Here is a 27,940-nt window from a genome sequence, read left to right as displayed (position 1 = left end):
CAAAGGAAGTGGTGTTCCTGGCAGAAGTTTGTGATTTTTATTTCTTGAAGATGTAGGAAGGAAGTACTTTCAGATGTATAGACAGAGGATGAGAAGCTGGGCCAGAAGTCAGTAGAATCCTAGAACTTTCATATCTGCCATTCTCCGGGTGTGAGGACAGGCCCTCTGCAGGGACAGAAAACATGAAGTAAGGATCTGCCAAGCTCTCCTCTCCCTGAAGGGTCTTCAGTTCTGTTCATGTATTCGGGTACTGTTGTGGACTAAATTGTGTCCCTGTCCCCCATTCATATGTTGAATCCCTAACCCTCAAGGTGACGGTATTTGGGATAAGGAGTTTTGGAGGTAATTAGGTGTCCATGAGGTCATGACTGTGGGGTCCTCATGATGGGATCCTTGTAGGAAGGGATAGCAGAGAGCCGACTCCTCATGCCACCCGGTGTGCACACAGTGAGAAGGGGCCGCCTGCAAGCCAGGAAGTGGATCCTCCCCAGGGAAACGGCTTGGCTGGCGCATTGACCTTGGGCTTCCTAGACTCCAGAACTGTGGGAGATAAATGCCTGTTGCTTAAGGCCCCAGGCTGTGGTGTTACGGCAGCCCAAGCTGACGGATGCAGACCCCTACGATGTGAAATCCTACCGTAAGCCAGCTGTTGGAGGATAATCGCGGACCCGGGACTAGCATCAGGGCTTTTGTCCCTACTTTTACTTAACACTTAGTGATCACTGTGATCCAAGTGCCGATCTAACAGTACCACATGTACTAGTTTATTTAGTTTCAAACAACGCCCTGAAGTAGGTGCTCCATTTTATTTATTTATTTTTTAAATTTTATTTTATTATGTTATGTTAGTCACCGTACATAACATCATTAGTTTTTGATGTCGTGTTCCATGATTCATTGTCTGCTATAACACCCAGTGCTCCATTCACGACATGCTCTCCTTCATACCCATCACCGGGCTAACCCATCTCCCCACTCCCTCCCCTCTAGAACCCTAAGTTTGTGTCTCAGAGCCCATAGTCTCTCATGGCTTGTCTCCCCCTCCGATTTCACCCCCCTTCATTTTTCCCTTCCTACTATCTTCTTCTTTTTTTTTTTTTTAAATATATAACGTATTATTTGTTTCAGAGGTACAGGTCTGTGATTCATCAGTGTTATATGCTTCACAGCACTCACCATAGCACATACCCTCCCCAATGTCCATCACCCAGCCACCCCAACCCTCCCACCCCCCACCCCTCAGTTTGTTTCCTGAGATTAGGATTTCCTCATATCCGTGAGATCATATGATAATTGTCTTTCTCTGATTGACTTATTTCGCTTAGCATAATACCCTCTAGTTCCATCCACGTCATTGCAAATGGCAAGATTTCAGTGCTTTTTTGATGGTTGCATAATATTCCATTGTATATATACACCACATCTTTATCCACTCATCTGTCGATGGACATCTTGGCTCTTTCCATAGTTTGGCTATTGTGGACATTGCTGTTATAAACATTGGGGTGCGTGTACCCCTTCAGATCACTACATTTGTATCTTTGGGGTAAATACCGAGCAGTGCAATTGCTGGGTCGTAGGGTAGCTCTGTTTTCAACTGTTTGAGGAACCTCCATACTGTTTTCCAGAGGGGTTGCTCCAGCTTGCATTCCCACCAACAGTGTAGGAGGGGTCCCCTTTCTCCGCATCCCCGCCAACATCTGTCGTTTCCTGACTTGTTAAATTTTAGCCATTCTGACGGGTGTGAGGTGGTATCCCATTGAATGAGTAACTTGAGACCTTCATGAAAGACTATAATAAAAACCCATATCAGACAATCCCTGGGTAGTATCCCCAGGCTCTAAATTTGGAAACACAAAGCCGCATATATGAGTTCCTTCTTCCCAGAATCACCCGAAAGTCTCCCACTCTATCTGGGGAAGATGATCAGACACTGTGGCTGGCTGTGTGTGCATGATTTGGGTCATTTAATAAGGGCCTTTTGATCCACCACTATAACCCCACACAACAAATATAGCTTTGGAAATTTTGGTGTGAAAACAGGCACACGGAGAAAAAGGTTTCAACTTGGCAAAACTAAAGCAGCCCCCAAATTATGGGGCAATATTTCTGTCTCTTTAAAGGCAAACTCTTCCTTCACTAGCTCCACCCAATCAGAACTTCCTGGCTCAGAGGTTTCAAAGGGTACAAACACTTTTTCCTTACAGTTACAGCAAAAGCACCAGCTCAAACAGCTTCTTTGGAAAAAACCTGAGAACTCATCAGCTCTTCCAAAGGTGAGCCTGGCCTCAGAGCAATGGAGCTGTGAGATGCAGCGGGACACAGGGCTATGCATGGGGGTGGACTCTGGTCTGAGAGGGGACCAGGTACTGTGCCAAGCAGCCCAGCAAGGAGGATGCTGCCAGAGGGGTAGTGGTGGAGGGTAGGGTGGGAATAAAGAGACTGATTTGCCCAATGTCGCCCTGTCTCGTATTTACGGGACAAACTTGCTGAATAACACACGTTCCAGCAGTTGCTGTTGTGACAGACATTGAGTGCTGCCTGATGAGCCATCCATTTCCCTTAGTGGGAAATTAGTGTCCTCAAAGTAGGTCTTTAGGGCCGGAAGGCAATGTAAAGACCACTGGGTCCGAATCCCTCTTTTTCCTGAAAAAGGGTCTGAATCCCAGCCTTGTGTGAATGTGGTTTCATTAATCTCCCAGGGGTACCTTAGTCACTAATGGCACAGGAAGCCAAAATCAGTTTACTGAGGAAGGACTCAGCAACATTTAAGGGGCGCAGCTGTGTGACTGGCAGTGTAGCAGATGAGGTGAGGAGGGAGTGCCATGGGGGTGGAGAGGTAGCTATTCTACAGACACAGTGTGCCTGAAACCCTTTTGTTACCTTCCCTAATTCCAGGCTTGCTACCACTTCAGTGTTTCTGAAAAGAGTGTGTGCTATCTCCCTTGGTCTCCCCCGATCTATTTCTGATTCAATGTAAGTGGAAATGTAGAATCAAGGACCAGGAGCGAACCAGGAGGAGGCCATAGTGTGCAGTGGTTATTACGCATGAACATGGTGGTCAGACAGACTTTGAATTGGATCCCTCCTCTGCCCAATGCCTATTAGCACTGTGACCTTGGCAAGTCTCTGAGCATTTCTGAGCCACATCAATTTCCTCATTTAAACAATTAGAATAGGGGTGCCTGTCTGGCTCAGTCAGAAGAGCCTGTGTGTGACTTTTGATCTCGGGGATCGTGAGTTCGTGCCCCACGTTGGGTGTAGAGATTACTTAAATAAAAAATAAATAAACTTTTAAAAATTAGAATAAGAAAACTGGCTTCCTTGCAGGTAATTTTGGGGAGTAAAGAAGAGAATGTACAAAACCTATTTACCGGGGTGCTTGGTATAGAGTATACATTCGGTAGTTGCTAAACTACGAAGAAGTTAAATTTTTTATTGTGGGAAAATTTTTTTTACTTCTTTTTTTTTTAAGATTTTATTTATGTATTTGATAGAGCACAAGCAGGTGGAGGGGCAAACAGAAGGAGAGGGAGAGGGGAGGGAGAGGGAGAAGCAGGTTCCCCGCTGAGCAAGGAGCAGAAGGTGGGGCTCAAACCCAGGCCCTGGGGTCCTGACCTGAGCGGAAGGCAGACGCTTAAACGGACTGAGCCACCCAGGCATCCCCAGTTGTGGGAGATTTTTAACTCATTCAAAGATAACGAGAACTTCCATGTGCCTTCAACAATTACCAATTTGTGTAAATCTTGTTTCATCTATAAGCCCCTCCCACCCATCCCAGATTATTTTGAAGCAAATGTCAGACGCTCTATCACTTTATCAGTAAAAATTTGAGTATGTATGTCTGAAAGATAAAGTCCATTAAAAATGTGACTTTTTCAGACTTTGAAAAGGAATTAGAAACTTAAAAAAAATTACCAGATGTATTCAGATTCCCCAATGGTCTCATAATTTTAAAAATTGTTTGGAAATCAGATCCTAATAAGGTTCAGAAATTGCAATTATTTGATATCTCTTGAGTTTCGCTTAATGTGAAAGTTTCCACCTTCCTGTTTCTGTCTGGGAAATTTTTGTTGTTGTTGTTTAAGAAAGGGGCAGTCTTTTGTCCAACAGAGTTGGACAGTATACATTTTTTTGATTAAATCCTCAAGATGTCCTTTAGCATGCTCTTCTACTTTCAATGTTTTGTATGAATTTATATTTAAGGAGAGGCTTGATCAGATTAAGGTTTTCCTCGTTTTTTGGATGGGACTATTTCATAGTAGCCGTTGTAAACATACATCGGAAGGCACATTATGTTCGCTTCTCTCTCTCCCTGTGATTTAGCAGACACTAATGACAGCCTAGAGTAAAATGGTTTCATTAAGGGTCACAAATTATGATATTCTAATTCTATCATTCTTTCTTCATTTATTAGATGGAATAACCCTATAAAAAGAACTTCCCCTCAACAGTTCTTTCATTTCCATGAGGTCCAGTTATGTAACACAAAAGGCATGCTTGATTCTTTCCCTTTATTTGTCTGTGTTCAGAATGATGGACTTATTTCCTAGCATTCCCCAAAAGGCAAAACTGACTTCTTTAAACATGATGATATTGTTATGAATTCGTGGATTTCAACATATTTGATCTATTTCAATCCATTGGAAATATTATTCTATGGATCATCAAATTGCCCCATCTCTGTCAGAGCCTCTTCAAGTTGACTCTTTAGTCCTTTTGATAAGATTTGAGTAATTCTTAATTTTAATATTTTCTTAAAGATTGATTATTTATTTATTTATTTATTTGACAGAGAGAGACACATCGAGAGCGGGAACACAAGCAGGGGGAGTGGGAGAGAGAGAGGCAGGCTTCCCGCCGAGCAGGGAGCCCGATGCGGGGCTCGATCCCAGGACCCTGGGACCATGTCCTGAGCTGAAGGCAGACGCCTAAAGACTGAGCTACACAGGCGCCCCTCGAGTAATTTTTTAAAGTAATCTCTACACCCAGTATGACCCCGAGATCAAAATTGTGTGCTCTGCCAACTGAGCCAACCAGGCGCCCCATGGTCTGAGTAATTTTTGATAGCATCCTTGCTTTATAGTATGACGAGACAGCCTAGGATCCACTTGCACATTTCCTAGCCCAGACCTGCGATCAGTACTTTTTTCCTAAGAGTCCTAATGTTTTTAGTGGGAAATGGCATTTGAAGAGCACAGTGTGGGCACTCAGGATGCTCTTTGCCACTGGGCTTGTCACTGGCCTTCAAAACACACACACACACACACACACACACACACAAACACACACACAAAGCTAAGAACAAGATAGGATTCCTGAAAACAATTTCAGATTATTTTTGGTAGGTTTCTTTCCCTTTTTGGCCTCATGGTATATTCCACTATGGATGGACAATGAAATTACTGCATTCTCAAGTTTCTTTGGCCAATTTTTATGTGGTTTATCCATCACACCAAATACTATATGTGTCATTTGCTTTTTATTTTTACGAGTATTTAAAAATATATATATATTTATTTATTTATTTAAAGTAGGCTCCACGCTGGAGCCTATTGTGGGGCCTGAACTCATGACCCTGAGATTAAGACCTGAGCTGAGATCAAGAGTTGGATGCCTAACCAACTGAGCCACCCAGGTGCCCCTTACTAGTATTTTAAGATAAAGGTTTTGTTGTATAATTATATAAACTATTTACAGGTTTCCCCTACTGTCTGAAAGCAGAATGCTCCTATAAAATCTTTCATAAACCAAAATGCAGAGAAACAATTTCCATTAATTTATATGGAAAAAAATTTTGGGTATTCCCAGATCCCCCCAAGACCACCTCCCTTATGCATTTCTGATGGCTTTAGACACAACTTGCTAACAAATGCACAGAATCAATTGAGGTAAAGCCCACGTGCTCACATGGTTCAAAGCTCTGGCAGCTGGATGCTGAGATGCTGTGTGGGCTTCCTAGGGAAGGGGCTTGGCAGCATCATTCTCACGGCCCAAGATGTGTGCTGCCTCTCAAGTGGTTCATCTAAATGGAAAACAGACGCTGAACACCGTTTTTGCTTTCAGCATTTTTTGTAAAAATGAAAATCCTCTTCGAATTTACTTTGGCTAGCAAAAACAGGTCCACGTGTAGGTGTTTCATAAAAGCAAAGTGATGTAATTCGAACTTTGTTTTTTAAATTTTTAAAAAGATTTATTTATTTATTTATTTGACAGAGAGACAGAGAGCACAAGCAGGGGAAGCAGCAGAGAGAGAGGGAGAAGCAGGCTCCCCCAGAGCAGGGAGCCCAGTATGGGGCCGGAGCCCAGTGTAGGGCCAGAGCCCGATGTGGGGCCTGATTTCAGGACCCTGGGATCATGACCTGAGCTGAAGGCAGATGCTTAACCGACTGAGCCCCCCAGGTATCCAAGTAATTCAAACTTTAAAGAAGCAGGGAATACCTGTACATGCTGCATGGAGCACTGGGTGTTATACACAAACAACGAATCATGGAACACTACATCAAAAACTAATGATGTAATGTATGGTGATTAACGTAACATAAAACAATCAAATCTGTGAAATCTAAGTATATTTAAAGAAGTGTAGTTTCCAGCTTCTACCCATGTCCCCTCCACCCTGCTCTTCCCATCCCCATCAAAGAAGCTTCTTTGTTTACTTTTCAGATTTTCCTGCCATTGCTTTTTCATGTACATGAAATATGTATATTATAGTTTATACATATACTTCATGTTCCTCCTTATTAGAGAAATGGTAGTAAACCGTGCATTTTTTTTTTTTTCTTCGCTTTGCCTGTTTTCCCTAATGAAATATCCTGGAGATCTCTCCATACGGACATATAGAGGTAGTTGTCACTGCCCTCTACACTTCACGGTGTGACTATACCTTAGTTTATTCAACCAGTCCCCTATTTATGGGCATTTGATAGATTTTTGGTCTTTTCTTTTGCTATTATAAATAGTGATGCAGTGAATAGACTTATGCATGTTCTTTTCCCTGTATTTTTGTCAGCGTAGCTTTGGGATGTAGGGAAGGAAAAATTGGTCCTCTACCCTTCAAGGTCCTCCAGCTGGACTAAGAATGACATTTACTTGAGGCAGATTAAGAGGAGAAAAAAAACAGAGTGTGCAAGAAGGCCAGTAAGGAAATTGAGACCAAAAGAAATGACCAAGCCAGGCAGTTTTTATGCTTTTTAGACCAAGAGACAATGAATCTGGGAGGAATTGACAAAACAAAGAAAACTTAACTTTGGGAGCTTCAATTAGTAAGGAATTCTAAATAAACTTTGGGCTGTGGTAGTAAATGAGTAAAAAGTAACAAGAGTTGTCTGTGCAACCTTCTTGGCTCTAAATCTCCCATCTCTGGTCGTAAGGATGTCTCTTTAGCTCCTGGGACAGGGAGGGCATCCTTCACATGGGAGGTTAGTTTCCAACTTGCAGGGGGACAGAGGAGGGTCTGAGTGTCCTTCTTGCACAGGCTGTTTCTTTAGTAACTTCTATTTAAAATAATCAGCATGCCAAAGTGGCACATTTTGGGGAGGCCTGTCCTCATATACAGGCATATATCCTAAAATTGGGACTAATACTCCAAGGATACATGCACATGTACTTTTGCAAGATAATGCTAACTTCTTCTCTGTAGGTTTTGGACTGTTTTTCCATTCCTATTATCCATGGAGAAGAGGACCTACTGGGGCACCTGGGTGGCTCAGTCGTCTGCCTTTGGCTCAGGTCACGATGCCAGGGTCCTGGGATCGAGCCCCACATCGGGCTCCCTGCTCCGCGGGAAGCCCGCTTCTCCCTCTCCCACTCCCCCTGCTTGTGTTCCCTCTCTCGCTGTGTCTCTCTCCGTCAAACGAATTAATAAAAATATATTAAAAAAACAAAGAGGACTCATTTCCTCTAAACCTTTCCCAACAGAGTATACCAGCAAATTTTTCGATTTTTGCCAAACCTGTAGGTGAGAAATAGTATCTCGGTGTAATTTGAATTGTCTTAATTTAGTTATTTTGTTTTTTCTATGTTTGATTTCTTTTTCTCTAGTTTGAGGGAGTGTTAATAATCTTTTAATATATTCAAGGGACATTTACACTTTGTCCTTTGAACTCTTTATTCATATGTCTTACTCCATTTTCTATCAAGCTGTTGGTCTTTTGTTTCTCTACTTTTAGGAATTCTCTGTATAATAGGCTAATTTTCTCTTTTATTCATCATTATTCTTTGTATAGTAGGAAAATTAACCCTCTTTGATATTGGCTGAAAAAATTTTCCCTCAGTTTGACGTTTGTGTTTTAACGTCTGTAGTGTTCTTTGCCTCACATTATCTTTTAGATTTTTATGTAATCAAGTTTATGAGTCTTTTTCCTTACTCTCTTTAAAATCTTAGAAATATTTTATCCAGTCCAGGTTACAAAGAATTTACCCACATTTCTTCTAGTATTTATATGGATTGTTTTTTATATTTAGATTTCTAATCTATTTAGAATTTGAATGGCATAAGAAAGTGGATGCAGTTTTGTGTTTTTCTGTATGGTTTTATAGTTATCTCAGTGCTGGTTATTAGTCTGTCTTCCCCCATCCTCCCGCCATTGATGTGAGATGCTGCCTTATTGAATATAAATGTAACGTAATATAATTGAATTGAATATTCATGAATCTAGTATGATCAATTTGGTCTGTTTCTGAATTTTCTGGTTTGGTTTCACTGTTCTGACTCTCTGTTCATGCACTGACATCATAGCGCCTTAATTATAGAGGCTACAATGCTTTGTCACCTGGTAGAGCCTGTCCTCCCTCATGGTTCTTATCTTTCTTGATTGTCCAGGATAATTTTCTTTTTCATTCATCCAAATGAATTTTGTTTTTTTTCTTAAAGATTTTATTTATTTGACAGAGAGAGAGACAGCTAGAGAGGGAACACAAGCAGGGGGAGTGGGAGAGGGAGAAGCGGGCTTCCCACAGAGCAGGGAGCCCGATGCGGGGCTCGATCCCAGGACCCTGGGATCATGACCTGAGCCGAAAGCAGATGCTTAACGACTGAGCCACCCAGGCGCCCCCCCAAACGAATTTTATAATCAACTCTTCTAGCTGCAGTGGAAAATAAGTGGTGACAAAAAACTTTAAATTTATATGTATATAAAATCACATTAAAGAAGTATCTAATACCTCAAATTATGAAATGCTTTAAACACGAATTAGTATTGCATTTGGCGAAATGTTTTTTCTGCATCTAGGTATTTTTCTTCTTAATCTATTCATGAGAATGTGTCGTAACAACCCATTTTCTCCTACTGAAGCACCCTAGGATTTCTGAAATAAATCACATTTAATCATGGTGTGTTACTTTTTACTGTCTAATAATTTATTTAGGATTTTGTATTAGTATTCACAAATCAGACAGGCCTGTAGCTTTATTTATTGGTGAAATCTGTGTTAGTCTTCGGGATCAGTATCATACCTATGTCATAGAAAGAATCAAAAGTTTTCCTTCTTTTTAAATCATCAGGAATAGCTTAAGATGCACGGAGATTCTTAGATCTTTAAGGGTAGAAGTGAGTTCCCCATGAAACCATCTGGACCTGGTACTCTTTGGTGTGGAAACTCTTTATCTATTTTATTATTGCTTCCATGGTGATTGAACTGTTTCATCTTTCTGTCTTTATGGGATCAACTTGGATAGTAGACTACTACACATTTTCAACGAGGAACAGAAAAGAGAAAAGAGGAGGTAATGTTTTCCACTTACTTCCATTGACCCTTTTTCTTCTCCTTGCCTTCCTTAAGGTCTGCGGATACCTAAGCCCCGGAGCCTCGTGATACTGACATGGCTCACTTGCCCGACAGGACTCTGAGGATTGTTCTGGTAGGGAAAACAGGAAATGGGAAGAGCGCAACAGGAAACACCATCCTTGGGAGAAAAGAATTTGAATCCAGAATTGCTGCTCACGCTGTTACCAAAGAGTGTCAAAAAGCATCCCAGGAATGGAACGGGAGGAATCTTCTTGTTGTTGACACCCCGGGGCTCTTTGACACCAGGGAGACCCTGGAAACCACCTGCAAGGAAATCAGCCTTTGTGTCCTCTACTCCTGCCCCGGGCCGCACGCCATCCTCCTGGTTCTGCAGCTGGGCCGCTATACAGAAGAAGAGCAGAAGACCGTGGCATTGATCAAGGCTGTCTTTGGGAAGGCAGCCTTGAAGCACATGATCATTTTGTTCACTCGCAAAGATAACTTGGAGGGTCAGAGCCTAAGTGACTATATAGCAGGTGCAGATGTAGCCCTCAGGAACATCATCCAGGAATGTGGGAACCGCTACTGTGCCTTCAACAATAAAGCCACGGAAGCCGAGAGGGAAGCTCAAGTGCTGGAGCTGATAGCGCTGATAGAGGACATGGTGTGGAGCAAGGTCGGGGCTTACTTTTCTGATGCCATTTACAGGGATACAGACGAAAAGCTGAAACAAAAGGCAGAAGTCCTGAAGAAAATCTACACTGATCAATTAAGTAATGAAATTAAACTGGTAGAAATGGAATATGCTCATCAATCACAGCAAGAACGGGAGGGAAAAATAAAAGCGCTGAAGATGAAGTATGATGAAAAACTAAAAAATCTAAGGGAAGAAGCTGAGAAGGGTATACTTGCAGAGGTTTTAGATAGGATTATGAAGGTGCTTTCAAAAATATGGCATATGTTTTGGTAGTCATGTCAATTTCACTTTTGCTCCTGAATTTACTATGATTTGTAATAGTGCTAGACTGTATTTTCCAAAGATGGCTTTGACAATAGATTCTATCCTCCTCATTCTTCTTACAATCTGACTTCGTTACTTCTCCCACTAAGTTGCGGGGTCTATGTCCCCTACCTTGGAATTGAAATTGGATGGACTCTGTGACTGTTTTGGTAAATAGCAGATGGCTGAAGCAACCCCTTGGGACTCTAAGGCTAGACGCGGAAAATGCCCCCCTGCCCTGCTGGGGTGCTTGCCCTTGGAAATGGGCCATCATGGTGTGAGAAAGGCCATGTTGCCCATTGAGAGGCCCCCAGCTTGACGTCGCTGGCCAGCTCCCCTTTTATCTTCTTTTATCTTTTATCTTCCAGCTGGACCAACTTGCTAGCCCTACAAGCAAGGTGACTTGGAAGCAGGTTCTCCAGCTGCCCCACCCCCTCGGACAGAGTTGCCAAGAGCAAAGATGAGCAATCCCCACTGAGTCCTGCCCAAACTGCAGATTGATGAGAAAAAAATAAATGATGGTTGCTCTTTTAAGCCACCGAGCTTCAGAATGGTTTGTTATGCAGTGACAGCTAACCAGAATGAGACCTCTTCCCAGCTTGGTCCCCACCACCTCCCATTCCGTGCCCCGCCCCGTCCCTCTTCACAGTGCCGACAAATTTAAGAAGTTACAAAATTGGCATTCTCAGGCAATGATGTATAGACTTGAAGGACTCAGTTTAGGAAAATTCAAATACGAAATCCTGCCTACATTACGTGGGCGCGCCACTGGTGGCATGTGCTGCTGCAGGGCTGGTCTATGAGTAATTTGTTAGTGAAGCATCGGGTTTCTCTAGAAAGCTGCTTCTGTCGTTCACGGAGATCTCGAAGATGGTAGATTCTCTTAATGCTTTTCTCTCTTTTCTTTTTTAGGTCCCATCCTAACTGAAAATGTATCTGACTGTAACTAAAAATCTCTTCTGTGCCAAATATTTTTCACTGGCCTCTGCAGACCCACGCTTCCGCCTTCTTCACCCTAGCTCTCTGCCCCAGGAGGCTGATCTCTATGGACTACATTGGTGGGATGTCTCGCTCTCTGACTTCTGCTTGGCCTGGCCAGTGGGAAGTCCAAGTAGGAGACCCCGGGGGAGTAGAAAAGCAAGACTGGGTCTTCGTTCTCCTGCCTCTCTCCCTGCAGGGCCATCTCTGACCAGCCACAACCCCAAGCCAATGGTGAGAGCTCCTCCTAAGACAGCCTCTCTACCCAACTCACCCTCTGGGTTCCAGTCTTTGTTCACCCCCTTAGGGTTGGGATATCATCTTCTCACCGTTACTAGCACTCCCCCTTGTCATTCCCAAAGCCCTGAATCCAGAGTTTGTAGGAAGTCCCTTCTCTGAACTTTCCCCCTGGGACCCGATGAGAGTAGGCCATCTTTTTGCTGCTAGAGTTCTGATGGATAAATCTTAAGATTCCCACTTTTCTTTCAGAGCATGCCCTGATCTTTATGGCTGTTGTTGGTTTGAAATTCCCTCTAGTCTTTTCTGCCACCAGAAAAAGCTCTTCCTTCCCCTTCCAAGCTGTGACATTGGCAGTGAGTATTTGAAAGGTTGTGTCTTGCTAAAACAATTGAGAAACTTCGAAGTTGGAGGAGTGACTTTCTATCACGTACAGTGATTGCAGACATCCCAAATTCAAATCATTAGAATTTTTTAAAAAAGATTTTATTTATTTATTTGAGAAAGTGAGAGCCAGAGAGCAGAAGTGGGGTGAGAGAGCACGAGCAGGGTGAAGGGCAGAGGGAGACGTGGACTGCCCACTGAGCAGGGAGCCCAGTGTGGGGCTCGATCCTCTGACTCCAGGATTAGGATGTGAGCTGAAGGCGGATGCTTAACGACTGAGCCACCCAGGTGCCCCCAAATCATTGGAATTTTTACAGTCGTCTTTGTTTTGACTATGAACACGACTAAGAGTATTTACTGTATCCATGAATTTTAGGGAGACGGATTAGAGATTACGTCTGGAAAAAATAAGATCCTAAATCTCTGCTCATTCTAAGGTTCATCACAAGTATTAGGAAGGGAGTAAAAACAACACGGAAGAAAAAAACTCTCATAAAGCAAACATATTCATAACATATGTCAAATAACACCGCTGGACCAAACTGCTCTTTGCCTTCATGCGATTCTTATATTCAAAAATACTTCCTTGTGAGCGACTCATCTGTGCAGTAGTATTCATGCCGTGTCCTGATGTTTTTCATTTAAAAACCATTTAAAAGGCATTTTCCCTCCGAGATGTGCAGAAGCATTATGAATTCGATTAACCTGTGTTAAGGCCTATTGAACATGCAACTTCTGTGAGCTGATTTCTTTTCTCTCAGCCCTATATTCTATTTTGGAAGGTAAGACATACTCAGCGGAAAAAAGGAGTAAATCAAATAAATCATTGTCTTTTTACTTGACAAATGAAATATTGCTCACTCATCTGAACATATTTTATATCCGAGTTTTCTGAGTGCTGAGGACTCTGGAAGTTCCAGACTTTAATGTGTGCATGATCCCCGTTATTGAAATATGTGCTAGTCATGATCCATAATGCAGAATTTAAACTAGGATTTATAGAGGAAGACCTGAGGAAGAATTCAGGGCTTGAAGTCTACTGTGAAGGATGTGTGGGATGCGTCCACGTGGGTGATGGGTCCGACGATCATGCTTCTTTTCAGAAATAGGAAAGTTAAGGGTGACAGGTAAGGTTGTCGGGGGAAGGGTAGAGTCAGGAGCAATAGCGTTCAGTTAGGTTTGTGACAAGTTGAATATCATTTGTCAAAGGTAGGGTCCAATGTAAATGATCTGCATTAACTTGAAATTTGGGTCTGAAGATTATGTGAAAGGCTTGGGGTGAATGTGGCAGGATAGCAACATAAATATCTCCCTCAACTGCAGCTGAGTCTTCAATAATTGCCAATATCCCCACCGTCCAAAGCTATAGGCTAGAAGATCCGTACAGGACTTGCAAAGGAAGGAGCGAGAACCAGTTTTGTGAGGTTTAGTTCTTCAACTAATTTGATAGGTATTTGAAGGGGTCAAGAGGAAAAGTTTGTTTGTTTGTTTGTTTGTTTAAAGATTTACTTCATTGAGAGAGAGAGAGAAAGGGAGAGAGAGAGACGGTGTGCGGTGCCCAAGTTGGGGGAGGGGCACCGGGAGAGGGAGAATCCGGAAGCAGTGCCTGCCGAGCAGGGAGCCCGACTTGGGACTTGATCCCAAGACCCTGAGATCACGACCTGAGCCAAAATCAAGAGTCAGACACTCAACTGACTGAATCATCCAGGTGCCCCGGATTTTTTTTTTTTTTTAAGTTTTAAAAAACAGAAAGAGAGAGTGTCTACGGTCTACAATGTCTATGAATCCCCTTTCTACAATGATTAGCCTATGGCCAGTTTGCCATCTTGAATTTGAAATCCCCGGTCTCTTGTTAAATAGAAATAAAATATAGTAAGAATGTGCAAACTACTTTTACATATTTATATTCACACACCATCACTTGTGGCCGTTCACAACTTGTAAAAAGAAATTCTAATTCAAAGTACAAGTTGTTAATACTTCAAATAAGCAATAATAAAATTAATAAAAAAATCAACGTCCGAAGTTTTCTGTAAACAGTCTGGGCTTTTGAAGCTCCACCGTCAGGACTCTGAAGATCAGAGTCAGGCAGGACAGCCTGCGCTGGCCATTTCGCTCAGCTCAGGTCGGAGCTGGGACGGTCCTTCACTAGGCAGCCGTGGCAGGGCTGGGTAGGGGGCATGCACCTTGCACCTTAACCTCATATCCTGTGAAGTGCCCGCAACCCCATGTGACGGGTGAGATGAGAACAGGGCAGGATATGGTTGTGGGGAAGACAGAAAAGAGGTGCGGTCGTGCACAGGTAAATTTACAACAAATTTGTGTTCTTGTGAGAAGTTCTTGTGAGAAGCTTGTGGGTGTTCTTGTGAGAGGCTTCTGAGAACCGGGCTGACATCGACTGTGGACCACACACTTCCTGGGGGCTGTTCTGTGAGGTGTGTAGGAATCATCCTCCGCTCTCTGTCCTATGTAATTTCTCTTTTTCCCCCAATATTTTTGTGCACTCCACCAACTGTGCCGGCCGGGTGCCCACTGATTTCTTTCTTTTCCTTTAAAAATTTTATTTATTTATTTATTTATTTATTTATTTATTTATTTATTTGAGAGAGAGAGAGAGAGAGAGAGAGAGAGAGAGTGCGAGCAGGGGGTGGGGTGCAGGGGCAGATGGAGAAGCAGACTCTCTGCTACGAGCCCAGGGATCCTAACCTGAGCTGAAGGCAGACGCTTAACCGGCTGAACCACACAAGCGTCCGTCCACTGACTTCTTCACAGTCAGGAGGAAGCCAGGAAAACAGTGGAGGCAGATTTTCAGTGTGCTGAGAGAAAAGAACAGCTAGCCTGAAATCCTGCACTCAGGGAAAATAGCCGTCAAAAATGAGAGCAAAGTACACATATTTCAGGGGCGCCTGGGTGGCTCAGCGGGTTAAGCATCTGACTTCGGCTCAGGTCGTGAACCTGGGTGTCGTTAACAAATGTCAGCCATAACAGAGAATTCCCTATGTATGTAGGGAACATATGTAGTGATCCTTGTAACCCCAATAAGGAATCTCTAAGTAATGGCTTGGGGGTTTAATAGTACTTAAAATTTCAATTGGATCATATTGTACATCAATCTCTGCTCTCACTCCCACACTTAAATAAACAATGATACAAACCTTCTGGCTGGGCTTACGCTTAGTAACAAAATATCATCCTACCCGTTCTCTCTTTAAATCACTTCGGAATCACAGACATGTGTTTACACCCTGCCTGTTCTTTTGACTTGCTTTTTTTGCCTATCTCACCCAAGGGCTGAGTCGTCCTTGTTATTTGGGTTATATTGTTCTAGAATGTTCTTTATCCCCACTCCTAGTGCACACTTTATTCCATTGCCCCGTATCCTGTTTAGGAGTAGTTACCCTGTGCTTGTATGCACAAGGCCGACCACATACTATCCTCGGAGATATTTATGTCTTCTATTTTATCTCTTTGGATTTGTTAGCAGTTTGTATAATTACTCAAGTGTTATGCAACTTGAAATAAAGTCTCAGTTATGGGGTATGATTGTAAATTGGCACCTCTTTCATAATGGAATCCATGTCTCTAGAGAACTGGGATCCATGCTGCTCACCACCCCCCTAATAGTCTCACAGTTTACATTTTCATGACAGATAGTGTCAGATGCCAAGGATTAGCCTATTGCAAATGGTCTGAGCACCATCTCGCAGGGTGACTCTGGACCCGTCTCATTAGTTAAAAGCAGATCAGTTACCCTCACTTGCTTCAAGCAGAGGAGACCTTGGAAATTGCAGCTGTCTCTCCCCCAGTGACTGGGAGGGAGGAGAGGAGGTAGGACTGCCTATGCTGATACAGGCCTAAAGCTCCAGGGGCAGGTGTTGGGCTGGAAGGCCTGATGTGCTGAAACGTGGGGTCCGGGACCGCAGGCTTTTCGCAATAGCTGGCAGCCTCTGGTTTCGACTCAGCGGTTTTTCCAGAATGTCACAGCATAACCCATATTTTATCCCTCACGGTAGAGTGTTTGCATGGCAGAATATGGTAGCTAATAGGCAGATGCAGCTATTTAACTTTAAATTAATTCAAATGGGGTGCCTGGCTGATTCCATCAGTGGAGCTTGCAACTCTTGATCTCGGGGTCGTGCGTTTGAGCTCCCCGTTGGGTGTAGAGATTACTTAAAAATAGAATCTTTAAAAAAATTAATTCAAATGAAGTAAAATTAAGAATTCGGTTCTGCAATCACACTTAGATCACATTTCATGTGTCAACAGCCCATGTGGTTAGTGGCTACCCTATTGGACTGCACGAATCAAATCCATGATTGAGAAAGTTCTATTTCCGGGCTAGATGCTGAAGCGGGCAGGTCTCTTACATGAAGATGTTTGAACAGCTCCTCCCCTCACTTCCTCTCTCCTTTTTCTCAACATTGCGGCTTAGCATTGCCTTCAAAGTTAGAGAAGGGAGCAGGACTCAGATTTTCCAGGTAAGAGAAAAGGGGTATTTGGGGGAGGGGACAGAGTGTAACATGTGATTTGGTGGAGAGAGGACCCCTGCCCTGGGTGTAGATCTTAAACCTACCGGCATACTTGTTCTCAGAAAGTATATTTCTTGTTGGTTCCTATTTCCAGTATTTGCTGACGTTAAGCTGTAGATTTGGTGGTTTTTTTTTTTTTTAAGATCTTATTTATTTGCGAGAGAGAGGGAGTGAGCTCATGTGGGCTCGTGAGAGAGCACCAATGGCGGGGAATGGCAGAAATAGAGAGAGAAGCTGGTTCCCCACTGAGCAGGGAGCCCGATGTGGGGCTGGATCCTAGGACCCCGGATCATGACCTGAGCCGAAGGCAGACGCTTAACCAACTGAGGCCCTCAGGAGCCCTGTTTTTTATGTTTTGTTTGGTTTTGTTTTTTTGTTTTTAAAGCAGGAGGGGGCAGGTAGAGACAGAGGGAGAAGGAGAAAGAGAATCAGAACATTAAACAGGCTCCATGTCCAGTGTGGAGCCCAACTGGGCCCTGAGATTATGACCTGAGCCAAAATCAAAGAGTAGGCCACTTAGCCGACTGGCATGAGCCAAGCTACTCATGCTGTTTGACAAAGTCCAAGTATGGGGGACAATCCTGAAAATCAAGAGACTCCACCGCTGGCTCCTGCTACTTCCTTTCATTTTATTTGAGGCAATCTTTATAATCATGGGATTTTTTCTGGGGTTTCATGATAAAATGATTTATAAATTTAGTTATGCCTATGTAAGCAATCACAATGAAACTGATTCCAAAGGGGCTGACGATGGGCCAAGAAGTAAAAATACCCAACGTCCTCTAATCCGTAATTCATCTAACATGAGCAACGCGGAGTTCTTTAATAAGTTTCGCTTAAGGGAGCTGTTGGATCCAGGCCTAGTAAAAGTCCCTATTGATGAGATTCCTCGGGCACCTCTGAAACATCAGAGTTCTAGGAAAGGAAAATCTCATGTCATTCCCACAGCACAGGGACCTCCCTATGTTATTTGATAGGATAGGGTGCACACATTGTAAGTTGCCTTGGGAGCAAGAATAAACTTTAGATAATCTTTAAGCAAGAGTAAAAATATAACTTTTTCCGCATTAGCACACAATAGCAGATAGGTAACGCTTCGCCTCACACGGTCACGCTCTGTCTAGTACCTTTGTTTTTAAATCCAAAATGATTTAAGATGATTGTAATAAGATGTAAAAAATAAAATCACATGTTATGAAAGAATGGAAAAAACAAGGAAATATTCTAATGTATAAATAAAGTCCCTCCGAGGCTATCGGGAGGAGATGCTCGCAGCCTGATCCTGTGTCCGTGTCTCCTCACTCGCCGACGCCGTCCTTTCCTTCAAGGACCCTTTCCCTGCTGGAGCTGGACTCTGGCAGCCGACTGAGCCCCCCAGGGGCCCCTGGATACTTGTTCTTCAGGCAGTGGAAGGACTCAGCCACCAGGGCCAGTACCACAGAAGTGCAGTCCTCTGTTTTTACATCTAAACTGGGAGAAACAGCACATCATTGCAGAATGAAGAGAGGGCCCAGGGGCATCACAGTGGCTCAGTCTGTTGAGTGTCTGACTCTTGACTAGGGCTTGGGTCATGATCTCAGGGTCCTGAGTCTAGCCCCACATCGAGATCTGGGCTGGGCATGAAGCCTGCTTAAGATTCTCTCTCCCTTCCTCTCTGCACCTCCCCCAACTCACTTAAGTAAGATCTTTAAAAAAGAGAGAGAGAGAGAGAAAGCCCACATGCTGGAACAAGGACCTTAAGAAACACCCCAAACCCTTTTGTTTTCCTATTTCTGTTCTCCTACTTACTCCCTAACACCCATCACCAACACCAACTTTGTGGCCAAAGCTGACTTTGAAAAAGTCTGTGATTTCTCTTCTCAGTTTACAAGAAGGTGTTTCTTACTCCCTATGCATAAAGGATAAAGAAATAACTCTTCCTACAAAAGGAGTGTCTGTCTTCCTAATACTGTTTTAAATGTTTTTGGATGGCTTCTTATCAGATGAACCTGTCCCTAACAACTAGTATTTTCAGCCAGTCCTAACCAAAGTCTGCTCCAGTGAGAGTTCTTTGTTAGGAAACAAAATTCAACCAAGCAAATTGGAAGATCCAGTTGGTTTTATGGAGCATTCATGAATCAGGCAGCAGCCCACCCTGCAAGGAGAGGGGCCCTCCACAGAGCCACACAAAAGAAAGGCATAAAGGCACAGAGAGGACATTAAAAAAGAAGAAGCAGAAAGGAATTTATTAGCAAGGAATGCATTGTTTAGGCACACTGGCTTCCATAAGGGGGGCGGGTGTATGGGGTCTGTCAGTAAATCCCTAGGATTGCTGGGGAAGGGTGCCCAGAAGCAGTACCAACAAAGCCCTCCAAGCATCTGTTTGTGTAGAGAAAAAGGAACAATCTGAAGATGAGCCATTCTGGAGAGTGGAGAAGCTTTGGGAAATACGGGAGGAGAAAGCAAGCAGCAAGTTTACAGGAAAAAGCAATTCCTGGCCCCGGAAGGCTGAGGTTTCCACTTACTTTCCATGTCCCTAAAATGACTAGTTGTGTTCCTTTCTGTGCAGGAGTTCCCGCTACAATGTCAGCCCTGAAGTGTGGTGGATACTCCAGCAAACCTGGGAGCCTTGGTGAGAGGATGTTGGGGGGGGCGTTGCCTGTGTGTGTGGGGGGGAAGGAAGGAGAGATAGCAGCCAGCCCTCATCCTTGCTGGAGCAAAATATCCCACCCCCATATCAGATTTCCTTTCCATTTACTTCCTCTAGACCCCCTGCACCTTCTCCTGCTACAGGGCCTTTCTGTGTCTCTTCCCCTGACTTGCTGCTCCCTCTCACTAGGCTTACAGATGCCCTAGGGATGTCCCCAGGTTGGAGTCTTCCATTGTCCTGCTAACTGAATAATCATCTGAACTCCCATCCACATTTTTCCCTTAGATAATCCTCACCATCCTGTATTCAGTGCTCTTGGTTTCTGGAAATCTCCTTCTCTCACCCAGGATTCTGGTGATCAGATGTGAGAAACTGCATCAGGGATGGTTTTGCTAATGCTCAGAAGCGATGGGGGTGATACCTACAGATTTTGTGGAAGGCAGAGTTGGGGGTTCTGCAATAGCTCTCCTCTGTTTGCTCTTTTTAAAAGAATATTCCAATTTACAGAGTAGAACGAAGGGGACAAAATGGAAGCAGAGAGACCAACTGGGAGCCTCCTCCGGAGGCATGGATGCCGATGGTAGCTTGAGCCAGTGTGCTGGGCTTCACAGTGGAGAGAAGCAGACAGATTTGCAGGTGGAGCCAAGAGAGGTTGCTGATGGGCTGGATGGGGAAAGGAAGGGAAAGAGAAGAATCAAGAGCAATGCCTAGATTTTTGGTCTGGGCACCTGGGTAAACGGCGATACCCTCTCTGAGAAATAAAACGGAGTTTATAATAGTGTCTGGAGTTGTGAGTGTGGGAACGTATGCATCACCTTCAAGCCGAAATGGATGGTTGTAATACAGGATTCCTCATGCAGGAACCAGACTCACTCGAGGGCCGGGCCAGCAGGGTCTGCCTTCTCGGAGAAACAGGCTCCCAAATGAAATTGCCCATTGTCTTCCATCCCGGGGTTCCCAGTTCTACGCTTAACAAATCCTGAAGCCCAGGACCCTGTAGACACAGGAAGGAGATATGCAGAGAAATAGTGAAGACAAATGTAGAAGAGCTGTATGGATGATTTGGTGTTTCACTCAAGGCTCGGTCATTCTGAGAACAGAGTTTCTATTGCTAAGCCGTGCTGTGCTGGGATTAGCTGACCACTTTCCTAGGAAGGAGAATGCGCTTCATCTAGTGGAACTAAGAAAGGATAACTCCACCGGCACTAACCTGTATGGGTTTCTTTCTTTCATTTTTTAATGTATCAAGGGATTTTAAAGTCACTTCAGCAAACTGTCAGCATTTTCTGGCTAGCATTCTTTAATGTATTGATTTCGAATGTAAAAAATGTCACCAGATTCGAAGCTAAGGTCTTTAATTTTAAATGGAGGAATGTTGTCCTCTCTCGCGTCACACTCCCTGACAGGGTGGTCCCGCACAGGAACTAGAAAGGGACGCTTGGTCTTTCTGCCCAGGCATCCCTATTGTACCCTGCCAGGATGGGATGGGCTGTAGAACCCCCTACCTGGCTTCTTAACGGGAAGAAGAAAAGTCCCATTTTGACTACAAACTGGGGGAGGAGCGCCCACAGAGACGTCCCAAAGTCGGATTTCGAGTTACTTCCTGCATTGCTCTTATGGGGAAGAGCTACCTGCAGCAGCTCAGAATTCTCCTCTTGAGCTCTTTTGTTTCCTCTTCTGTGGGCTACTTAGCTACAAAAGGTAAGAGTAAGAAGCCCGACGGAATCCTGGAAAGTCCTTGGGCCTTCCCCACGTGCGGCAAGAGGAACATCAGGCTTTCTATAGACTTTCAATAGGGCTTCTGCAGAAGGGCCTTCTGTAGCGTTCCTGCGAGTGCAGAGGTCACTCACGGGCGGGGAGCCTAGGGCAAGAGAGGAGGAGTGTGTGAGTGGAACAGGAGCCCTGCTGGGGAAGGGGCCAGAGGTCCATCCTGATGCCTTGGCTTTTGTTTCCTGATGTCCCAGGGCTTGGAAGCCAAGACCACAGAGATTCACAGCTGAGACTTGTCTTAGTGGGTAAGACTGGAGCAGGAAAAAGTGCAACGGGCAACAGCATCCTTGGAGAGAAAGTGTTTCTTTCCAGCCATGCAACACAATCAGTCACCAAGGTCTGTCAGAAAGGAGCCAGCCGGTGGCAAGGGCGAGAACTTGTCGTCGTGGATACGCCTGGCATTTTCGACACCGAGGTACGGGATGCTGACACTGGCAAGGAGATCGCTCACTGCATCCTCCTGACCTCCCCGGGGCCTCACGTTCTGCTCCTGGTCGTCTCACTGGGCCGGTACACGCTGGAAGAGTACAGGGCCACGAAGAAGGTTCTGGAAATGTTTGGAACCCAAGCTAGGAGATACATGATTCTCTTATTCACCCGGAAAGATGAGTTGGAGGGCATGAGTTTCCATAAATTCTTAGAGGACGCTCCAGACGGCATCCGAGAGCTGGTGGATGAGTTTGGGGATCGCTACTGCCTGTTCAACAATCGGGCGACAGGAGCTGAGCAGGAGGCCCAGAGAACGCAGCTGCTGGCCCTGGTCCAGCGCGTCGTGGTGGAGAACAAAGGAAAATGCTTCACCAATAAGATGTACCGAAAGGCCGAAGAGGAGATTCAGAAACAAGTCCAAGTGACACAAGAATTTTACAGAGCAGAGCTAGAGAGACGGATGGTGCAGATCAGAGAGGAGTTCGAAGAGAAAATCAGAAAGCTGGAGGACAGACTGGAGCAGCGGAAACAAAAGGAAGAAATGGAGCGAGAATTAGCAGAGAAGGAGGCTCTCTATGCTCTAAAGCAGCAAAATGCCAGAGATGAAGTTGAGAGTCAAGCTGGGATACTTGACTTAATCATGCAAGCATTGCAGATTGCTCGATTTGTTTTCTCACTTCTGTTTAAGGAAGATTAAAAGGAATGCAAAGATCTATTTCCTGCATGTTTCCTGGTGATCCTACCCCCACACTCATTCACCAAAGTCAGAGTGCTCTCAGCTGCGTCTCCCAGGCTCTCCCAACTAAGCGATGTAATAAAGTTCACCGTTAGCGATTGGCAGAGGTCTGGTTGACTTAACAGGGGAGGGCCAACTTGTCAATTTGTGGAACTCCAAAGCAGAAAGTATGGATGCTCTCTACCTTGTGAATTCTTCAAAGAAGATGACCCCAAACTTTCTCTTTTGCTCCCTAGTAAAAGTTTCTCCTCTAGATTCTTTTTAGATTGCTGGATCATCTGCCTCTGTGACTTCTACTCTCTTATTTTTGCCTTTAGGACACAGCGATCACCTCACCCATATGGTTTATTAGAAAGATTGGTTTTGTGTTGGGTAATCTATAGATGGAGAGGCTTATAGAATTCTTTCCAGATGATTGGAAATTTGTTTAATTACAATTTTGCAGAAGGACTCAAATTGATCCTTATCGTCTGCGCGTTGAAGAACAAAGGGTCATCTGGAAAATAGATCTCTCGGAACTCAACTAAGTGAAATGCCAGAAAGAGTGGATGACAGACAGAAATTGAACACATAAGGGAACAATGTTTGCTGTGTTCAGACACATCTATAGCAGCTCTTTGACTAAATTCAATGCAATATATTTGCTGAATTAACCAGTTCTCTCCTTTTCTTGTGACACTAACTGTTGCTACCACACCTTGATTACTTGCTGCTTTTTGTAGGTCATCTGCACACTACCACCCCCCACCCAGCTGAATTGCTTGCTTCTTGTTATGAGAATAAAACTTTTCTGTTCTCTCATACTTGTACAGAATTGGAGTCCACTTTTTCTTGGAAAATACCACTGCTCCTTCTTCTAAGAACACAGGGCAAGTTTCACTTTTGGGTAAAAGTTCAAGATGATTTGGGAGCTGGTCTTGGTCAACCCTCAAGACATCTCTCCTCCTTTTCCCGGGAAGATTCTAGCCACATTCCCAACCCCTCCGCCAGTCAACCACCACATCTCCTTGGATTCATTCATTCTGCCCTGATAGAAAGCTTGTGTAACCAAGGTTCCAGAAATCATGTGTAACGAAGGTTTCATGTGTAACCAAGGTTTCATTCTTCACTGATAGAAATCGTGTGACCTTTCTGGTTTTCCCGGGGCAAAAATTCCCCTTTAAGGTATGGGTAACAGTAGGAGGTGTCTCTCTCCCTTTTCTACTGGGTACTTCTCACCTAATCATTTCCAGAGCTTCCCGAAGCACATTTTCATGTTCTACGAACATGCCCTGGTGGTCATATGTGACTTATGCCAACTCTCCTTGCTCTGCCATCTTGAAATGGGCTTCTCCATGCTCCAAGCCATTTTGCCCCAAGGGACATTTATCTCTCCTTCATTTTCCCAAAACGCATATGAGTTTAGACTGTACATTTAAAAAAAAGCTTTTATTTCTTTATTTGAGAGAGAGAGAAAGTGAGAGACGGAGCACGAGTGGAGGGGGAGGGGCAGAAGGAGAGGGAGAAGCAGACGCCCCATTGAGGAAGGAGCCCCATATAGGGCTCCATCCCAGGACCCTGCTATCATGACCTGAGCTGAAGGCACACACTTAACTGACTGAGCCAGCCAGGCCCCCTAGACTGTACATTTAATAAAAGTTAGCAAAGCCTTGAGGATAAGAGAAGCACAGCACAAAAAAGCTGACAATTCCTTTCAAAATCGTCACTCTGAGTGAGGCAGATTTGATTTCACACTCTAGAATGTGGGTGCGCTTTGAATCTACTGTTTTTATCATTGGAGTTTCAGCCAAAATTCCATTATGAATTTAAGATCCTATTGCGTTATGGCTTTCTGTAAGTAAATATTTAATCAAAGAGCCACATCTACCTCCTAAGAAAAAGGAAATACAGGGTCATGACATGGGAGGCCCACATGAAGTACCCTGAGAGCAGCGTTGCCCACTTGTCTCCCAGGGCAGAAGGCAGATAGAAGGTCCTTGATAAATACTACCCATTGTGGTTCATACAACAGGAGGATGAAACATGTGGCATATTCCCATCTCTGGAGGTTTAGGAGCTTATATCTATTCATCCATTCATTAACATTCATAGATTGTTTGACTTCAGGGTAGATTTCATACCATAAGAAAATGCGGAGCATCTAGAGCTAAGTAAAACAAAGTCCCTTTGGAGACTGGTTTCACTCAGTATAAAGATTCTGAGAATCGTCCAAGTGGTGTGTATCCGTAGCTTGTCCTCTTTTACTGCTGGCTAGGATTCCATCTCATGGATGAACCACACTGTCACTTCTTCTGTACTTAGTCTTACGTCCCTAATTGTCTTCTCTCATCTCATTGTATTGGCTCAAACCTCCATCTCGATATTGAATGGTAGTGGATAGACACACTTGCTTGGTTCCCAATATGTCCCAGTGAAGTAAGTGAGATACTCAACTACAGTAGTCTATAATTTGTGTGTGTGTCATTTTCAGCAAGTATTCTCCAGCCACTTTCTTCTCGAGTGAACAGCTATTCTATTATTTATCGTAAATAGCTAATACATTCTGTCAAAGGCTTTCAAAAATCATCTATGGGAATAACCTTATGGTTCCTTTTCCTTCTACCTATGAATAAGGTGAATGATATTAATAGATTTTCTAATAACAAACCGATTTTTCATTTCTGTTTAAATTCTATTTGGTCAGGATGTATCACACTTGACAATGTGGTGCTGGAGTCTATTTGCTAATAATTTATTGGATATTTTTTGTATGGATACTTATGATAGATACTGGTTTATAGTTTTATCCTTTCGTACATTGTTTGTCAGGCTTAGGTATTGATGCTATACTTCCTTTTAAAAAGCAATTAGGGAAATTTCCCTTCATTTCCAATATTCTGGAACAATTTAAAGAGCACTGGGGCTATCTGGACTTAGGAGGTTTGGAAGAATTTCCATGCAAAACCATCTGGCCCTTGTGCTTATGTTTTGGCATGGTTCCTGAATGGCTTTCTCTATTTTTTTCCATGTAAATTGGTCGATTTCAACTTTATCTCTCTGGTGGAGACAGTTTTGGTGATCTGTATTTCTCTAGGAAATTATCCATTTCATCTAGGTCTTCACATTTATTTGCAAAGAGGTCTTAAATTTTATTTTATTTTTTTAAAGATTTATTTTTATTTTGAGAGAGTGAGAATGAGAGAGAGAGAGAGAGAGAGAGTACATGAGAGGGGGGAGGGTTAGAGGGAGAAGCAGGCTCCTCGCTGAGCAGGGAGCCCGATGCGGGACTCGATCCCGGGACTCCAGAATCATGACCTGAGCCGAAGACAGTTGCTTAACCAACCGAGCCACCCAGGCGCCCGAGGTCTTAAATTTTAAAAAATTTTCTCTAATTCAGGGGTCATTATCTCTTATCATTTTGAAAATTTTATTTGTGCCCCTTTCCCTTTTTTTCTCGAAAAAGTAGTTTAATTTTTTTCAACAAACAAGAATTTTAATGTGTTAACTAAATCTAGTGTTTTGTATTCTCTACTATATCAACTCTTGTTTTAATCCTTATTATTTCCATATTTGTGCTTTCCTTTTGGTTTCCTTCATTGTACTTCTCCAGTTTTCTCTTGAGGAGGGATTTGAATTGATTCATTTCCATTATTCTTATTGAAGAAGTCTCAGGTGCTGTGCATTTTCCTTTCCTGGTTTCTTTTTTTTTTTTTTCTTAGATACTCGTTTATTTGAGAGAGCGAGCACAAGTGGGGTGGGGGCAGAGGAAGAGGGAGAGCCAGACTCCCCACTGAGCTTGGAGCTTGACATGGGGCTTGAGCCCACGACCCTGAGATCATGACCTGAGCCGAAATTAAGAGTCGATTGCTTAACCAAGTGCACCCCCAGGAGCCCCAGTGTGCACATTTTCTTAAGCATTATATCTCCGATATAGATTTGTGAGTAGGGACATGAGATAGGGAACTTGTAATTTTATTTTTAATTCCGTTTGAGTTAGTAGTTGCTTTTATAGGAAAGATGCTTGGAGCAAGCTTATGGAAATGAGTCCCCTAAGACTTTAAGTCCATTGGTTCTTGTGGAGTAGTGTGGATAGCATTGGAAACAGCCTACATAGCGAAATTAAATGTAAACTACACTTAATAGAAAGAGAAATTGTAAAAATTTTACTGTTACTTTTAATTTTTCTAGGCTTTCCTAGCTCCTATCCATTACTTCTAGGGAAAGACTATAACTAAATGTTTAATCTTGTTTAAAGCAGTCCAATCTGATCTGTTAAAGAGACCCTTTAGACAGGGTTCAGTCTCTCTATGTAGGTGACTTCAATAACTATCCCCCAGCCACGGTGTTCCTCTCCTTCGGTGGGGGATAGATGCCTACGTGACATTGGAATTTGTTGAGAAATCTGTTGTTTGACAGAATTTGGGACACACCTCTCATTGCTTTATTCCCCTTTCTTCCTCTCTGGTTTCTTTCCCCTGTAAGATGATGGAGTATTCCCAACTCCACTTATCTGGACACCTACTGCATAAAATGTTACTGCACAGCAAATGAGACCTGGACCTTGTCATGCCAGTTGGAGGAGTGATAGAATATAGACAATCCATTCTAAAGAAACACCCTGGATTACGAGGCCGCCACCTTTTAACAAAACCCTATTACTATTTTTTACTATCAGAAGCTGATTCTTCAAAATGGGTGCATTCCTAGAGATGTATCAACTACCAAAATTGAACCAGGAAGAAATAGAAACCTGAACAGGCTATAACCACTAAGGAAATTGAAGGAGTCATCAAAAATCTCCCAACAAACCAAAGCCCAGGGCCAGATGGCTTCCTAGGGGAATTGTACCAAACATTTAAAGAAGAATTTAATACCTATTCTCCTCAAACTGTTCCAAAAAAATAGAAATGGAAGAAAAACTTCCAAACTCATTTTATGAGGCCACCATTACCTTCATCCCAAAACCAGACAAAGACCCCATCAAAAAGGAGAATTACAGACCAATATCCTTGATGAACATGGATGCGAAAATTCTCACCAAAATACTAGCCAATAGGATCCAACAGTACATTAAAAGGATTATTCACCAGGACCAAGTGGGATTTATCCCTGGGCTGCAAGCCTGGTTCAACATCTGCAAATCAATCAACGTGATACAATACATTAACAAAAGAAAGAAGAAGAATCATATGATCCTCTCAATAGATGCAGAAAAAGCATTTGACAAAGTACAGCACCCTTTCTTGATCAAAACTCTTCAGAGTACAGGGATAGAGGGTACGTACCTCAATATCATAAAAGCCATCTACGAAAAACCTACAGCGAATATCATTCTCAATGGGGAAAAGCTGAGAGCTTTGCCCCTAAGGTCAGGAACGCGGCAGGGATGTCCACTCTCACCACTGCTATTCAACATAGTATTAGAAGTCCTAGCCACAGCAATCAGACAACAAAAAGAAATCAAAGGCATCCAAATCGGCAAAGAGGAAGTCAAACTCTCACTCTTTGCAGATGATATGATACTGTATGTGGAAAACCCA

General features: G+C 43.4%; 2 protein-coding genes across 3 annotated transcripts; both read left to right on the top strand.

Annotated features, from left to right (window-relative positions):
* Positions 1-2,168: 2,168 nt before the first annotated feature.
* LOC148162566 (GTPase IMAP family member 7-like) lies at positions 2,169-11,263 on the top strand. Its single transcript, XM_088018371.1, has 2 exons — positions 2,169-2,276; positions 9,784-11,263. The coding sequence occupies exon 2, from the start codon at positions 9,824-9,826 to the stop codon at positions 10,697-10,699; it is 876 nt and encodes a 291-aa protein (XP_087874497.1). The 5' UTR covers positions 2,169-2,276; positions 9,784-9,823; the 3' UTR covers positions 10,700-11,263.
* Positions 11,264-11,361: 98 nt separating this feature from the next.
* Positions 11,362-23,224, top strand: LOC148162565 (GTPase IMAP family member 4-like). 2 transcript variants are annotated; one of them, XM_088018366.1, is made up of 3 exons: positions 11,362-14,763; positions 19,406-19,468; positions 21,451-23,224. In XM_088018366.1, the coding sequence occupies exons 2-3, from the start codon at positions 19,420-19,422 to the stop codon at positions 22,380-22,382; spliced, it is 981 nt and encodes a 326-aa protein (XP_087874492.1). In that variant the 5' UTR covers positions 11,362-14,763; positions 19,406-19,419; the 3' UTR covers positions 22,383-23,224. The 2 variants fall into 2 exon arrangements, with proteins under 2 accessions (XP_087874492.1, XP_087874491.1); XM_088018365.1 differs by lacking the exon at positions 11,362-14,763 and adding an exon at positions 14,987-16,806.
* Positions 23,225-27,940: the final 4,716 nt, after the last annotated feature.

Source organism: Eumetopias jubatus, unplaced genomic scaffold, assembly GCF_037043125.1.
Source record: "Eumetopias jubatus isolate StellerSeaLion01/CBP00866 unplaced genomic scaffold, mEumJub1_p1.0 scaffold_14, whole genome shotgun sequence".
In the NCBI taxonomy this organism is placed as follows: domain Eukaryota; kingdom Metazoa; phylum Chordata; class Mammalia; order Carnivora; family Otariidae; genus Eumetopias; species Eumetopias jubatus.
This window is presented reverse-complemented; position numbering and strand designations above follow the sequence as displayed.

Bases quoted from the DNA above. Each gene is read 5' to 3' on its own strand.
- LOC148162566 (XM_088018371.1), top strand. From the start codon at position 9,824: ATGGCTCACTTGCCCGACAGGACTCTGAGGATTGTTCTGGTAGGGAAA.
- LOC148162565 (XM_088018366.1), top strand. From the start codon at position 19,420: ATGTCAGCCCTGAAGTGTGGTGGATACTCCAGCAAACCTGGGAGCCTT. The intron at 19,469-21,450 runs GTGAGAGGATGT...CTGATGTCCCAG, and splicing joins CAGCAAACCTGGGAGCCTTG to GGCTTGGAAGCCAAGACCAC.